Below are 15765 nucleotides of genomic sequence, written 5' to 3'. Positions count from 1 at the left end.
TGATATGCAGAACAATATTATCAAGGATCTGTAAAATGTGTAACTACATGTGTTTTTAAAATTGTTGCAAAAATGCAACAGATTCTAGTTTGTGTGAGTAGATGACTCACACAAGAATGAGTCTGAATTCTATAGATAACCTTACTGCTGTAAATGTCTTGCTTTGAGAAATAATGTCTTGAGTAGCTTTGAGGAGCTGGCTGTGAGTATTCATTTTCTCTGTTTTCTTTTATGAGTTACCAGATAAAATTAGCTGTTGTTTAAAAATCACCATGAAGGAAAAATATAAAGTATTTCTTCTCAACAATTATAGAAAATTTCTTATTGATTTATTGAAGCAAACATACTTTTGAGTTGATATCTAAAGAAAATGCTAAAAATTCACTGGTTCTGATCCATTGCTCATAATAAAGTGTTCTGTTCCTAATGTCCAATATGTCTAAAGAAGATTTAATAATTTTGTTTCATTTTTCTTTTGAAGGCTTCAGGGTAGCCCAATGTTATTGAGGTTGTGCTATAGTACAGTAAACATGTCTATAGTTTAACATTGTCTATTGCTATGACTATTCATTGTACAATTATTCAAATCTTGTCCCAAAACTGGTAAAATAATGTACACTACTAATTTATTGCCTCTGAGTATACTGTGTAGTTATTTGTCTCAAAAAAAAAAAAAAAAACCCTGTGTATTTTCTACATAGGATTTCTAAGGTATCTGAAACTTCCCGGAGGGAAAGATGCCATCCAATATAGCACTCATTGTATCTTTGCCATCTGGGTTTTCAGATTCATTTGGTTTAATTCAAAGATTAAAAGATAGAAAAATTGGACCAAATGGTGGAGTAAACCCCTGTGGAAAACACACTTCTGCTGTGATTATTTTTTAGATTAATTGACTCCTTAACTAGCAACTACACCCTAGGACTTCAGCTGCAATTCATAATTGATCCTCATAATACATGGATTCATTTGGCCAGTACATGCTGGCAGTCAGGTTAACCGTTTCATGTCACTGGAGTACACTCAATAAATAAATCCATATTGCATCAAACTGCCTTCCAAGTGCCAATGTTTATACTCTCAGCCTCAATCGAAGAAGCCTTTCTTTGCAGTGAACGGCTGTGGATGCAGGGACTTATGGCTGCTCAAGATGCTAAGACTAAGTGATGGTTGAAGGCCATTCCTAAAGAAGATATTTATACCACTCTCTCAAAGCCACAGCAGCCCTGTGGAAGGAGTGGCAACACTATGAAGAGCTGGAACATAGGGGGAAAGCATATGCAATGCCATCTTCTGGTCATGACAAAACCACTGCCATCAGGAACTCAAAGCAGTCGTTTACTTGTGCTAGGACTGTACAAGACTGTCCTGTCAATAATCAGTCATGGAATGGGAGGGCTCATAGGGCCTTACTCCTTACATGTGAACCATTGGCTATTGATGAGTTATCATAGAGGAGAAGCCATTGACTTTGTTTATACACCCACTGGTGAGCCTGCCAGCCTTTAATGGATGGCACCAAACCCATGCCCACAAATATCCCTGGTTAGACTCAGTGTGTCACAAAACAAAACAGGAAAAAAAAAAGGCAATTAAAGGTTATCCTTTCGGGTCTATGGCCTCTTCAAACAAGGATATTTGGTTAAGTTTACAGTGCTAGGAGTGAATTCCCTCCTGTTGAGCATGTTTTAAATCCAATTAGACAGCTGTCAATTACCCTCAAGTTTCCAGGCCATGTATATTGTAACTGGAGGAGTGGTAGTTTACTGACATTCAACATGATCCACATTGAACTAAAACTTTTGCCAGTCCTTCTCAATGGCCAGACACAGGTCTCACTACACACTTATAATTCACCCAGTGCAAAAAGCCAAATCACAAGTAACCCTTGATTCTCTCCCTTTCCACAGCACCATATCTAGTCATACATATAGCTCATTCATTCAAGCCTTCTCTCCATGCCTATTGACAACATCTTGTCTCAATGGTCTTATATAAATTTATGTAAACGACTACAGAATCCTCTTTCCATTCTTATTAATCTTGTCATTACATTTGCCACATTAAATTCTCTCACGCAGAAATAAGCTATTATGGTATTTCTGAAAACAAAGCACGTATTCTCTAAAAAACACTGTGATTGATTTCCTCTACTATCCATGGGGAGAGTAATGCTTTAGCTCATTTTTATCTCTCAAATATTCTATAGTATAATATTATGTCTCTAGCATAAATATATAGTTTATATAAAATTTACTCTGATATCTTACAAGTTTATACATACTATTACCTCTCATACTTTATTCTCCTAATTTAGAATTAGCTTCACATATCATTTTTTAAAAAGATTATGTAATTATTTTATTCAAGACATATTTATTTTCCCTTCTTGCTTTTATTCTCTACAGAAATTTTAACTAATTCTAGTGTTTTCTCACGTTACTCATTTTCTTGACTTATAAATCACAGGGTTCTTGTAAATTGGTTTTTATAATAGTATATTTACAGATATGTAAAATTAGGCAATAAAATATCAGATACAAAAATTTAGATTTAGATAAATGTGGTTATTATAGTAACCCTAATACATATGCAGCTACAAAATATTAATCCTTATGAAACTTAACTTCTTGAGATAATAAGATAAAGTTTCTATGAACATGACATTTGTTGCTCTTCTTCAAGTTTCTTCTAAAATAACTAATATCAAAATATATACTCAACACATCTTAGATCCATCACTATTAGTTTGGGATTCCTACACTGTCTTGAACACCTGCATGTCCCATAGCAGCATGCATTGGCAATAGGAATTCAGAAAAAAAGTGTGAAAGATTAAAGTAGGCAAGTAGTTCATTCTTCAAAATATGCAAATTGAAATATGTGGGGAGTTCAGACTGTTTTCCAAAATTCTCTTCCCATTTTGTCTAATGCTGGTGAAAGTCTTATCATACTATATATCCTCTTAATGGACTTGTTCCTAACGTGAAGGAAGGTAGCACACATCAGATTCTCTTTTTCTTGGAATGGTTTTAATCTGCAAGTGTCTGACATCTTTAATCAAGCAAAATGTTTCAAGAAAATTACTTCAGTTATAAATGGTAAGCTGCCAACGGTAAGAGCAAAAATAAATTCCCTTAAGTAATTATTATGATCTGTATGGGTAGCCTTGCAGAAAACTGACACCGATCATATCACTAAGAGATTTGTCTTACTTAAGATTGATTTATTGGGTCTTTATTGAGTATTTATGTAGCTTATATTGGTTTGTAAGAATAAAAATCTGACTAAAATAAGGGTCCTACACATATATGTAAAGACTTACTAGGAAATCTTATAAGTTATTTAATTTAGATATATTTAAGACAATTTTGTGTATCCAATAATGCACTTATTAATTCACATCATTTTATAAATTTAAAAAAACTTACCCAAAGTTAAATGATTTAACTGTTGGGTTGGATTTTTGTTTGTTGTTTGTCTTTTAATTCACATGCTATTTACTTTAATCAATATTTTTTCCTGTGTAGGTGACTATAATTTCTAGAAGTCTGAGATTTTTATATCTAGGCTATAAATTAATATGAATATATTTTATAAAAAATAGCTCCTTGGAATGTTATAAAGGATATAATTTATTTGACCTCTTAATGAGCTGTTTTCAGCCTGAAAGATCTATCTGTCCCAGGACTGAGCCTCATCATAACTGAGCATCTAGTGACTTACGTCTTCCCTTGTAGAAAAGCTGTGCAGTTGGACAGGTCCTCAACTCAGGACCTCCATCCTGATTATCTGGAGCCTTTGTAGTAATGTATCACAGTTTACTATTTCCCACAATCTAACCCTTGCTTAAGAAACATCTGTTTGCATGTAATCAATAGTTGATCCTTGAGGAACTTTGGTTTTGTTTGGTTGTGTGTTTTGTTGTTGTTGTTTTTAGGGGTGTTTGTTTTTGCATTTTTCCCAGTTCTTGGACCAAACCACAGCTTCTTCATGCTAGGCAAGTAATCTCCACGTTAAGTCCATTTGGGACAATTCTTTTTTTTTTTTTTTTTGGTTTTTCGAGACAGGGTTTCTCTATGTAGCTTTGTGCCTTTCCTGGGACTCACTTGGTAGCCCAGGCTGGCCTCGAACTCACAGAGATCCGCCTGGCTCTGCCTCCCGAGTGCTGGGATTAAAGGCGTGCGCCACCACCGCCCGGCAGGACAATTCTTAATGTATTTTCTCAATGAATGTTATTATCAAAATATGAGATGCCCCAAGTATCCTTTCTATGTGGTCTAAAAAATTTGCATTTTATATGTATTTTAATGATCCATTCCCATCAGCCAGCCAATCAGCTGCCTGACATTCAAGGGAAAGCTAAAGGCCCCAATGGGAACAGTGTTGATCCTCGAATGCTACAGTGGTCTTTATAAAAAAAAAAAACAAAAAAAACAAAAAAAAACTTCATCTATGGTGAGAAGAGACATCCCTGAAAAGTAACACACTATGAGTGCAATCTCTCAGGCTTTGGGGTTATTCAGGGGAAAGAAATAATTATAAGAATAATGGAATCAGTTTCTTCTGCATTCCATTCATACCACAATCAAAAACTTAATGAAAGAATGACTGTAATTAATCACTGCTTGAGAGTAGAAGATCTCTGTAACAAAATATAAAGAGATTTCTGTTTGGTAGCACAGCAGAGGCTCAGACGAGGGAGTTTACTCTGTTTAAGGTACAACTTCAAGCTGGCAGTTTATGAAGTAAAAAACTCTGAAAATCAGATTTCCTTAAGCAGTTCAGGCCTTAAGGAAGTAGTCTGTTCCTTGCAGGGGCTATCACTTCCATCTTCTCTGAAATGATATAGAAAATTATTGACTTTGAGGCAATACGTACCCCTCAGAATATATTGTCTGCTTTCAATCATAGTCAATAGATAACTACATACAGTCACTCTATGGCATTACTTTTCCAAATTTGGAATTGGACACCTTCAATCCTAGCACTCAGAAGCAGAGGTAAAGGATTGCTGCAAAGCACAGGCCACTCTGGTCTACATAGAAAGCTGCCGGCCAGCTGAGGCTATATAAAACAGCGGAACCCTGTCTCAGTCAAGGAAAGAAACAAACATACAAACTAACAATAATATTACTTTTCATTGAAACTGTTACGTTTTTAAATGAGAGAGAGGAAAAAAAATCTGTGATCCAAGAAGAGTGTAGACTCCAGTAGCACGAGTTATTACAGTGTGTATAGAATGAGATCCTAAGACTACGGAATTAAGTGTGATGGAGAATAAAATTGAATGAGCTTGTGGATAGAGGAGATCAAGTGAGAATGAAAAGTAAAAGCTTATTGACACATGAGCGCTCTGGCATGACGAGCTCTTAACACCTTTGGAGGTAGTGGGGAAGACAGGGTTCCTACTGAGTGAACTGTAACTGCCACCATTACAGAGCAGAGTGCTACAAAACAGATTTATGGGCTTGCTAAGGCAAATATCAGCTAAGGTCCAGAAATAACAGTGCCGGACCCCATTCTGTATAAATGTTTAGAGGATGCTCCACTGACTGAAACGGTAAGAATACACTCAGAAGTGAAGCATGGACATCATTGAAAATCTCATTGCTCACAGTCCTTTCTAGACAATGTTGATAGACAGGAGATGCTATTATATAATTGGGCTTGGCATGATTAGTGGGCGTGACATTTTCTCAAGGTCATAGCTATCAGATGATAGTGCTTAGCTGTCACAGGCAGGGTGAGTATACTCATCTCCATTAATAGCTAATTTGAATGCATCCAGCACTCTAAGCCCACAAAAAACATGGAGATTCTTAGGATATATTATCCTTGAGGAAAAATTAAGTAGACAGCCACTCAGTACTACACAATATATATGGTTAAAATAAATTAAATATGTATAATTAAAAGACTAAATATGGACAATTAGAAAAAACTATGTTTCCTGAGGCAATTTCAGAATATGCTTGTATTGACTAAATGGGCAACTGAACAACTCAGCGGCATCACCCTGAGTATGTTTCATGATGAGTCAATTACCAAATTCTTTCTAGGAAGAACATGCATCCATTTACTTGCAAAACAATATACTGAGGAAAGGAGACCCTTGGGATATTTTAGAGATGTCACTTGCAGGATCTGTGTTGGTCTAAATGAACAAAGTTCTTCTGTGTGCATGCTGCTATAGTATTATCTTGTCACAGTCTATCCCACATCACCTAGACATGTTAGCTTTGTAGAATGATAGAGTGGCCTTTTGAAATGTCAACATAACTTTAAAGATAGAATCCAGTGAGGAGAAGGTGCTTTTACCAGATTAGAGTGAAATTCTAAATCAGTGATCCTAATTACATGATGCTTTCTTTTTTTAAGCAGAATTCATGGACCTAAAAAACAATGAGTGACTCACTACCATCACATCCAATGACCCACGGAAACTGATACTTCTCTTTCCACAATGTGAGGCTTTGCCAGTTTTGAGGACCAGTCCCCAGAAAAGGAAAAACTTATTAAGTGACACAGGAAGAATCCCATTCATCTCTAAGCCATGGCTATTAATTACTTTAGTCTCCTGAATCAGGAAACAACACATAAGAAGAGGCACTGTCTTAAAACAAACAGCATATACATTCCACAGAAATAAGACATAGCAAGACAGCAAAGAATGTGCCGAATGCCCACTTACCCCAGTGAGACTTTTTTTTTTGTATTCTCTTTTCCATATTTGATGGTAAATAAGTCAACTCATCAAGCATGACTGAAAAAGGGATAGTGACCAAGATCTCTACTTGCATAAAAGTTCTAGTGACCACACAAGGAAAGCTACCCATGTAACAAAATATATGAGACAAAGGTGTGAGGGTTCTCCAGAAGTAATAATAGTACAAGGAGATGATGAATGTGATCCCACCACAGATTCTTGCAGAAATTTCTCCCAGGAAATGAGACTACCCAGAATCCTGGCTTAGCCTTTCTCAGCTAGAGCTATCACATCTCACAAGTAGATCTGAGCAATTATTCTAGTTCAAAGCCAGATTTTCCTGCTCAGGACTCCAGCTCTCATTCCTCTCACTGCTGAGACTATTGCAGCTAATGATCGTCAACAAATCCCCTTTCTAGAAATCATTACAGTCCAAACAGTGCTGGTGCTTTCAAAGGTCCCATATCCTGGTGGGAAAAAGAATTAATTGAACCACAATGTTGGCTTAGAAGATATTACCCAGTACACTTGCTATATCAGCACATCTCTTAGTTTCCTATTTCTGACATCCACCTATGAAAAATAATTTTATTCAGTATTTAGTAATATGTAAAAACATAAATTAAGGAGTGTGTGAATATACAGTAAATACCAAATACATATTAAGATACATCTAAGTGCTATATGTATATTACTTAAATGATATGTACACCACAAAAATATACTTAGAATGTACATATATACTTACATATGCATAGGTATTTATAATCTACTTCTAATATCTCATTTGCTTATATAAATCTTATTCAGGTTTGCTGATTTTAACTTTAAAGAGAAAAAATTCATGGGTGATTCTGACAGAAACTCTGCAAATAGGATATTTAGAAAGCTGTTATCACAAGATTAGATTCTTAGAAGGCTAGTGACCCATGGCCCAAATTTTATGCAGACCAGAATAAAGGATGCATAAATGATTGTTCAGATCTAGGTCATTCCCACCTGAGCTTGATCACATCACCCCGAAACAAGAAAAGATTTAGGAATACATCTGCAAATGGATAGTGGAAAGGATAACGTTATTGTTTTGGTTTGGATATGAATGGCCCCTTAGATTCATGTATTTGGACACTTGTTCCCAGCTAATAACATTGTTCAGGGAAGGTGTGGTAGCTTTCAGAAGTTGAGACTTGCTAGAGGAAATGCATCACTGGATGCAGGCTTTTGGAGTTTTGTAACCTCATCTCACTTTTTAGTCTTTCTCTGCTTCCTATGAGTGAATGAAATGTTGTCAGTGTGCCTTCTATGCACCAGGATAACCTCCCATTCCTGCCTCCATGAGGAACAGTGTCCTGTCTGCAACTCCAAACTCTCTTATGTTGTTTCTGTCAGTGTATTTCATTACAATGACAAAAAGAAAAGGAATATAGCTATTAACGATTCAGATACTCAGGAGACACCATTGTTATGTCACAGCCAATTGCTGCTCGCCAATTCTGAGGGAAACGTTTTTTTTAACAAGAAAGAAAATAAAATGTGCGCAATCACTTGCAGTTAGTCCCTTATTCAAGTGGCTAAACTCAATTCAGTTCACCAGTCTGCTGGTGGATTAGGTCTATGTGAAGAGCTAATCATGATGTGAATATTTCATAGGCTTGAGAATCCCCAGAATCCCAACTTATTAAGATCAGACAGCACATGTCTCTGCATGGACAGTAGAGTGAATCTGAACTGACAGTCCTTAATCTTTCACCAAAAGCAGCAGTTGTTCTGTTAATTTACAGTACTAAAATTAGAGGCCTGTGAGGTAGCTGTGAAAAGAGTCTAATGTGGGAAGAAATTTAAGGAAAAAAAACTTAGGTTGTTGCAAAAAAAGAAATCAAAGTGGGGCTGTCAGGTAATACACATTTTTAAAAGACTGTCAAAAGAACTGAGGAATTTTGCATTCTGTGTTTTTTTTTCTCCATCACTAGCCATAACTTCACTAGCAGTGTTGGCTTTTTATTATTTTATACATCAAAAGAATCTTTCCTAAGGAGCTGTGACTTTTTAAACATGCCATGTCCCATATGCTCACATCCCTCTTTATTATGCATATGTACACACTGTAGCTTTTCTCCAGGCTTACACTTAAAAGCACTTGTCATCTGGAGTCTTTGATAACCTGAGCAAATGGCCAAATGCCTCATCTGTACTTATTTAGAATGAGAGTTGAGAGCCTATAGGGTTATGAGATAAAGGCTGGAAAACCCATGGAATCAATGGGAGTTATTAAGGAAAGACCCTAATACTAACAATTATATGTTGATAGCAAAGGCTAAATTGTGTTGACTGTTTACTGTGTGCCCATTTTTTTTAATTTAATCTTTTCTCATGTATTACATCCCAAGTGCAGTTTCCTTTCCCTCTACTCCTCCCAGGTGCTCTTGCCACCTCCCTCTCCCCAGATCTACTCCTCCTTCATTTTCCTTCAGGAAAGAGAAAGCCTATCAGGGATTTCAACCAAACATGGCATAATAAGTTACAGTAGGACTAGGCACAAACCTTCGGATCAAGTCTGGACAAGACAAACCAGTAGGAGGAAAAAGGTCTCAAGAGCAGGCAAAAAAAGTCAGAGATACAACTCCTACTGTGAGGAGTCCCACAGGAACACCAAGCTACACAACCATAATATATGTTGACAACTTAGCACAGTCCCATGCAGGCTCTGTGATTGCTGCTTCAGTCTCCGTGAGCCCCTATGAACCCTGCTTAGTTGATTCTGTGGGCCATGTTCTTGTGGTATCCTTGAACCCTCTGGCTCCTACCGTCCTTCCACAGCCTATTCCTTGGGGTACCCCAAGATCCACCTAATGTTTGGCTATGAGTCTCTGAATCTGCTTTGTCAGTTGCCTTTTTTTTTTTTTTTTTTTTTTTTTTTTTTTGCCAGGCGTGGGCTCCCTCTAGTAGCTTGGGCCTCAAGCTGGACCAGTCATTGGTTGGCCACTCCCAGAAGTTCTGTGCCGCCATTATTCGAACACATCTTGCAGGCAGGACTGACTGTAGGTCAAAGGTTCTGAGGTTGGGTTGTTGTCTTTATCCCTCCATTGGAAGCCTTGCCCTGTTACAGAAGATAGCTGGTTCCAGCTTTATACACACCATTTCTAGGAGTCTTCGCTAGGCTTCGAATAGATTCCAGGGAGTTTCCACTGCACTAGGTTCCCATATCACCCCCCCCCAATACCTTCCAATTCAGGTCATCTCTCCCAGTACTCTCTGCCCCCAACCCCCACCTGATCCCTGCTACTGTCATCCCTACCCACCCCACCAGTTCACTTGCAAAATCTGTCTCCTTTTCCTAGGGAAATTCATGTATCCAACCTTGAGCCCTTCTTGTTATTTAGCTTCTCCATGTCTGGTGATTGTAGCGTGATTATCCTTTACTTAACAGCTAATATCCAATTACAAGTGAATGCATACCATGTTTGTCTTTCTGGTTCTGGGTTACCTCACTCAGGATGAGTTTTTCTAGTTCTAAACATTTGCCTGCAAATTTCATGACACTTTATTGTGTAAATGTACCACATTTTCTTTATCCATTCTTCTGTTGTAGGACATCTAGGTTGTTTCCAGTTTCTACCTATTATAAATAAAGCTGCTATGATATATTTGTATACATAAATGACCCCCCAAATTCTACTAGGGATCTACTATAGCTGATAAACATCTTCAGTAATGTGATGGTATACAAGATTAACTCAAAAAATCAGTAGCCTCCTATATACAAATGATAAATGGGCTCAGAAAGAAATCAGAGAAACAATGTCATTTACAATAGCAACAAATAATATAAAATATCTTGGGGTAACTCTAACCAAACAAGTGAAAGACTTGTATGACAAGTACTTTAGTCTTTGAAGAAAGAAATTGAAAAAGATATCAGAAAATGGAAAGATCTCCCATGCTCGTGGATAGGTAGGATTAACATAGTAAATGCCACTCTTACCGAAACCAATCTAAAGATTCAATGCGATCGCCATCAAAATCCCAACTCAATTCTTCACAGACAACACAAGAACAGTACTCAACTTCATATGAAAAAAAAAAAACCCAGGAAAGCTAAAATAATCCTGTACAACAAAGGAACTTCTGGAGGTATTACCATACCTGACTTCAAACTCTACTGCAGAGCTATAGTAATAAAAACAGCATAAATACTGGCATGTGGATCAATGGAATGAAATTGAAGACCCTGACATAAATCTACACACCTATTAACCCCTGACTTTTGACATTGAAGCCAAAATTATACAATGGAAAAAAGAAAGCATCTTCAACAAATGGTGTTGGCAAAACTGGATGTTGTCATGTAAGAAGAATGCAAATAGATCCATTTCTATTACCATGCACAAAACTCAAGTCCAAGTGGATCAAAGACCTCAACATAAATCCAGTTACACTGAACCTGATAGAAGAGAAAGTGGAAAGTAGCCTTGAAATGCATTGGCACATGAGGCTACTTCCTGAATATACACCAGTAACACAGACACTGATATTGACAATTAAAATATGGGACCTCCTGAAATTGAAAGTAAAGGACACTGTCAATAAAACAAAATGACAGCCTACAGAATGGGAAAAGATCTTCAACAACCCCACATCTGACAGAGGGCTGATCTCCAAAATATATAAAGAACTCAAGAAACTAGACATCAAAATACCAAACATTCTAATAAAAAAAATGAGGTATACATCTAAACAGAGAATTCTTAACATGAAAATCTTAAAGAATTGTTCAATGACCTTATTCATCAGGGAAATATAAATCAAAGTGACTCTGAGATACCATATTACACCTGTCAGAATGACTAAGATCAAAAACACTGATGGGAACTTGAGGGAGGGGTTGGGCAGGCAGGGCACAGGAGCAGGAGAGGGATTGAGAGCAGGACCGAGGGGGAGAGTAAGGAAAGAGACATGTTGATGCAGGGAAGGAGAGCATTTCGGGGTGAGGGCAAAACCTGGTACCAGGGAAACTCCCAGGAATCCACAAGGATGACCCCAGCTAAAATTTCTAACAATAGTGGAGAGGGTGCCTGAACTGGCCATCTACTATGATCAGATTGATGACTACCCTAATTGTCATCAGTGAGCCTTTACCCAGTAACTGATGAAAGTAGATGCAGAGATCCACAGATACGCACTGAAGAAAGGGAGGAGGGATTGTACAAGCCAGGTGGTTCAAGGTCATGACAGGGGAACCCACAGAGACAGCTGACCTGAGCTAGTGGGAGTACATGGATTGAACCAACAGTTATGGAGCCTGTATGAGACCGACCTAGGCCCTCCAGTGTGTCTAACAGTTGTGTAGCTTGGTCTGCTTGTAATACTCCTAGCAGTGAGATAAGGACTTGTCCCTGGCAATTATCTGGCTTTGGGGAACCTGTTCCCTGTGACAGATTACCTCACCCAGCCTTTATGCGGGGCAAGGAGTTCAACATACTTCACGTGCCATACTTTGTTCAAGTCCATGGGAGGCCTGTCCCTCTCTGAATGAAGATAACAGAGGAGGAATGGATGGGGAGGGGGTAGATGGGATTCAGGGGCTGGGGAAGGGAATAGGAGGAGAGGAAACTGTAGTCTGTGTGTAAAATAAATGAAAAAATGTTAATTAAATAACATAAAATTTAAAAAAATAAATAAAGTTGCTATGAACATAGTTGAGAAAATTTCCTTGTGATAGTATGGAACATCTTTCAGGAATATGCCCAGGAGTTGTATAGCTGGATCTAGAGATAGATCTGGTACCATATTTCTGAGGAAAAAGCCTTTGACAAAATCCAACACTCCTTCATGATAAAAGTTGTGGAAAGAGTAGGGATACAAGGAACATATCTTAACATAATAAATGCAGTTTATAGGAAACCTATAGCCAACATCATTTTTTTATTAAGAAAATTTTTTATTCATTTTACATACCAATCACAGATACTCCTCTTCCCTTCTCCTACCCCTCCAGTCTCCCTGCCAAGCCACACCTAATTCCTTCCTACAAGAAAGTAAGGCCTCTCATGGGGAGTCAGCAGAGCCTGGTACATTCAGCAGAGTCAGGTCCAAGCCCTTCCCCCTGCATCAAAGCTGTGCCAGGTGTCCCACCATATGTAATGGACTCCAAAAACCCAGCTCAATCACCAGGGAAGAATCCTGATCCTACTTCCAGGGGCCCTCTTAAGCAGATCAAGCTACACAACTGTCTTGCTTATGCAGAAGGTCTAGTTCAGTCCCATGGAGACTCCACAGGTATTGGTCTAAATTTCATGAGTTCCCACTAGTTTGGTTTGGTTGTCTCTTGGCGCCCTTGCTCATAGAATCCCTCTTCTCTCTCTTCGACTGGACTACTGGAGCTTGGCCTGGTGTTTGGCTGTGGATCTCTGCATCTGCTTCCATCAGTTACTGGAGAGAAACACAAAGCAATCCCACTGAAATTAGGAACATGAGAAGGCCGTCCATTCTCTCCATATCTATTCAATAAAGTACCTGAAGTTCTAGCTAGAACAGTAAGACAACTAAAGGAGATCTAGGGGATACAAATTGGAAAGGAAGAAATCAAAGTATGTATCACTATTAGCCAATAATATGATAATATGCATGTGACTCCAAAAATTCTACCAGGGGACTCCTATAGCTGATAAGTACTTTCGGTCAAGTGGCTAGATTCAAGATTAACCAAAGTTATCTGTAACCCTTCTATATACACATGTCCATGGTTTATGAGCTATCCCATTTATTAATCCTCCCACAGCACTTATAATATAATGCCCTTTTACTGAAAAGGAAGATCACTAAAGTTAAATAGTCTTTCAAAGTTATACAGCTGAAAGGATGTTAAGTGGGCTGTGATGGTAATTAATAGCAAGTGTTTACATCATTCCTAAGAGTCTATGCTGGTTGGGTTCAGTTTCAGTGTTTTGGTTTCTCTCTCTCTCTCTCTCTCTCTCTCTCTCTCGGCTTTTTGGAGATTATAATTTAATTGCAACACTTCTCCCTTCCCCTTCTTTCCTCCAAAGCCTCTTGTCTACCCCTCCCCATTCTCCTTCAAATTCATGGCCTCCTTTCTCATTAATTGTTATTAATTGAATATATTCATGCATGCAATAACAATTAATGTATGTATATATGTATATGTATTCCTAAAAATAACCTATTGAGTACACATAATACTGACTGTATGTGTTTTCAGGACTGACAATTTAAATTTTGTTCACTTTCATGAAATCTTTTCTAAGTGGCTGCTGGCAAGGAGGTTGAAAAATGTAAGAGCTTCTGTGCTGTTTCAACGAATCTGAAAAAAAAACTGTCAGATTTTTAGATTTTTGTTTTTAGGTTGCAATTTTCTTTGTTATCAATCAAGCATTCACGCAGCACCACCATCAGTAGAAGCATACATCATTGGCCAGGGCATGAGTTGGCAATACTTTAGAAGTTGTGCATCTTGTAATGTTGTTGCTTGCCTGTTTTTATTTCTTCTAGACTTGGATGACCCAGTAGTAACTGTTCATCAAAGCATAGGTGAAGCTAAAGAACAATTTTACTATGAGAGAACAGTGTTTCTCAGATGTGTGGCCAATTCCAACCCCCCTGTGCGCTACAGCTGGAGACGTGGCCAAGAGGTGTTGCTGCAAGGATCTGACAAAGGAGTGGAGATTTATGAGCCCTTCTTTACCCAGGTGAGAGATTAGGAACAGTATTCCTACTCTGGCTGACTGTGATAATTTCTTGACTTGGGCAACAATGAATATTATAGCAACTTGAAAAGACATCTTCTCCAAATCTACTCTTTTGAAAAACAATACACATTTGATTGAAAGACCAGCACACCTAGATACAACTAGTTTTATAAGTGAGAGTTAAATTTGAAATGCTGATTCCTGAGATCGTATTTCTTCATCCATATGTTTACCTCAGTGTCCTTTTAAAAAGCATTACTGTATACGTCACTGATAAATTTGATTGAAAACATTTTTAAAGGAATAATTGCAATTTTCAAACTTGCAATGACAAACTTAAATTGTTATGCCTTTTCCTTTAATTACTATTATTACATATATAAGCACAGACACAGAAATATATGTGTCCATAAGTACACCCTGAAGTTCCCATTTGGTGTTGCTAGTATGTATATGTTTTCAGGGTTGACCACTTGATATTGGATCACCGTTTAGGAGCCTTACTACTGTAGAAGATTAATTCTTCCTGTCTCAGAAGTTGGAAACTTTACTGGTTTAACTAAGTGGCAGTAGGAAGTTCTTTTCTAAGATCTATGACCTCACTAGCTCTTTGTTTCAAGTACCAGGCATGGGATCCCTTCTGCTAAGTGGTCCTAAAGTCTAATTAGATAACTGTTGATTGCCCCCAAATTATGACTATTGTACCTTTATGGGTATCTTGCTGTGGTGGTCACTATTCTGGCTTATGGCCATCACAGCTGGGTAGGACTACTGGTTGTTTTTCTCCCTTGGCAGATTACATAGCATTTTCATGTACTATGAATGTTAGTCCTGAAGGAGGAAGCTTTCCAATTAGATCCAGCTGGATTCCTTGTGATCCTGTGTCCAAAGTACATTGTGTCTTTAGTAATAGGGACTTACATGGGAAACAGCAATAACCTACATTTTGGGGGGAATCTTGGATATTTCTGACCAAAAACTTGAAAGGAGGTTTATCATGTCTAGTATTGAAATTTTTCTTAGTCTATAGGTCTTGGAAAGGGGAGTAATGTTACCTTTAATTATCATAACTTCATTTAGATTGTATACATGTGGGTACACATATATTTGTATGCACATACAATTTAATCCAACCAAATAAGTTCTATAAAATTTCTTATAAAGAAATGTCCCATCATGAACTGGACTTAAGCCAAGTATTCTAATGGAAGTTTATGGGTTTCTTTCTTGACTGGGTCATATTTGTTTTGTTTTATCGCAGGCATTACAAATGCAAATGACTGCTGAAACTGACATGGCAGAAAGATTATGTGACTCTGCCTGGGAGAATGACCTAAGATCTGATAGGTCCTG

The 15765-nt window shown here is 37.7% G+C and overlaps 1 protein-coding gene across 1 annotated transcript in view; it reads left to right on the top strand.

Moving 5' to 3' along the window:
• The window catches only part of Mdga2 (MAM domain containing glycosylphosphatidylinositol anchor 2), a 656085-nt gene that overhangs the window by 486603 nt on the left and 153717 nt on the right, over positions 1 to 15765 (top strand). Inside the window, exon 4 of the mRNA XM_059279883.1 lies at positions 14216 to 14412. Within this exon, the coding sequence (XP_059135866.1) occupies positions 14216 to 14412 (197 nt within the window). The remainder of the gene's footprint in view (positions 1 to 14215; positions 14413 to 15765) is intronic.

Source organism: Peromyscus eremicus, chromosome 14, assembly GCF_949786415.1.
Source record: "Peromyscus eremicus chromosome 14, PerEre_H2_v1, whole genome shotgun sequence".
Lineage (NCBI taxonomy): Eukaryota > Metazoa > Chordata > Mammalia > Rodentia > Cricetidae > Peromyscus > Peromyscus eremicus.
This window is presented reverse-complemented; position numbering and strand designations above follow the sequence as displayed.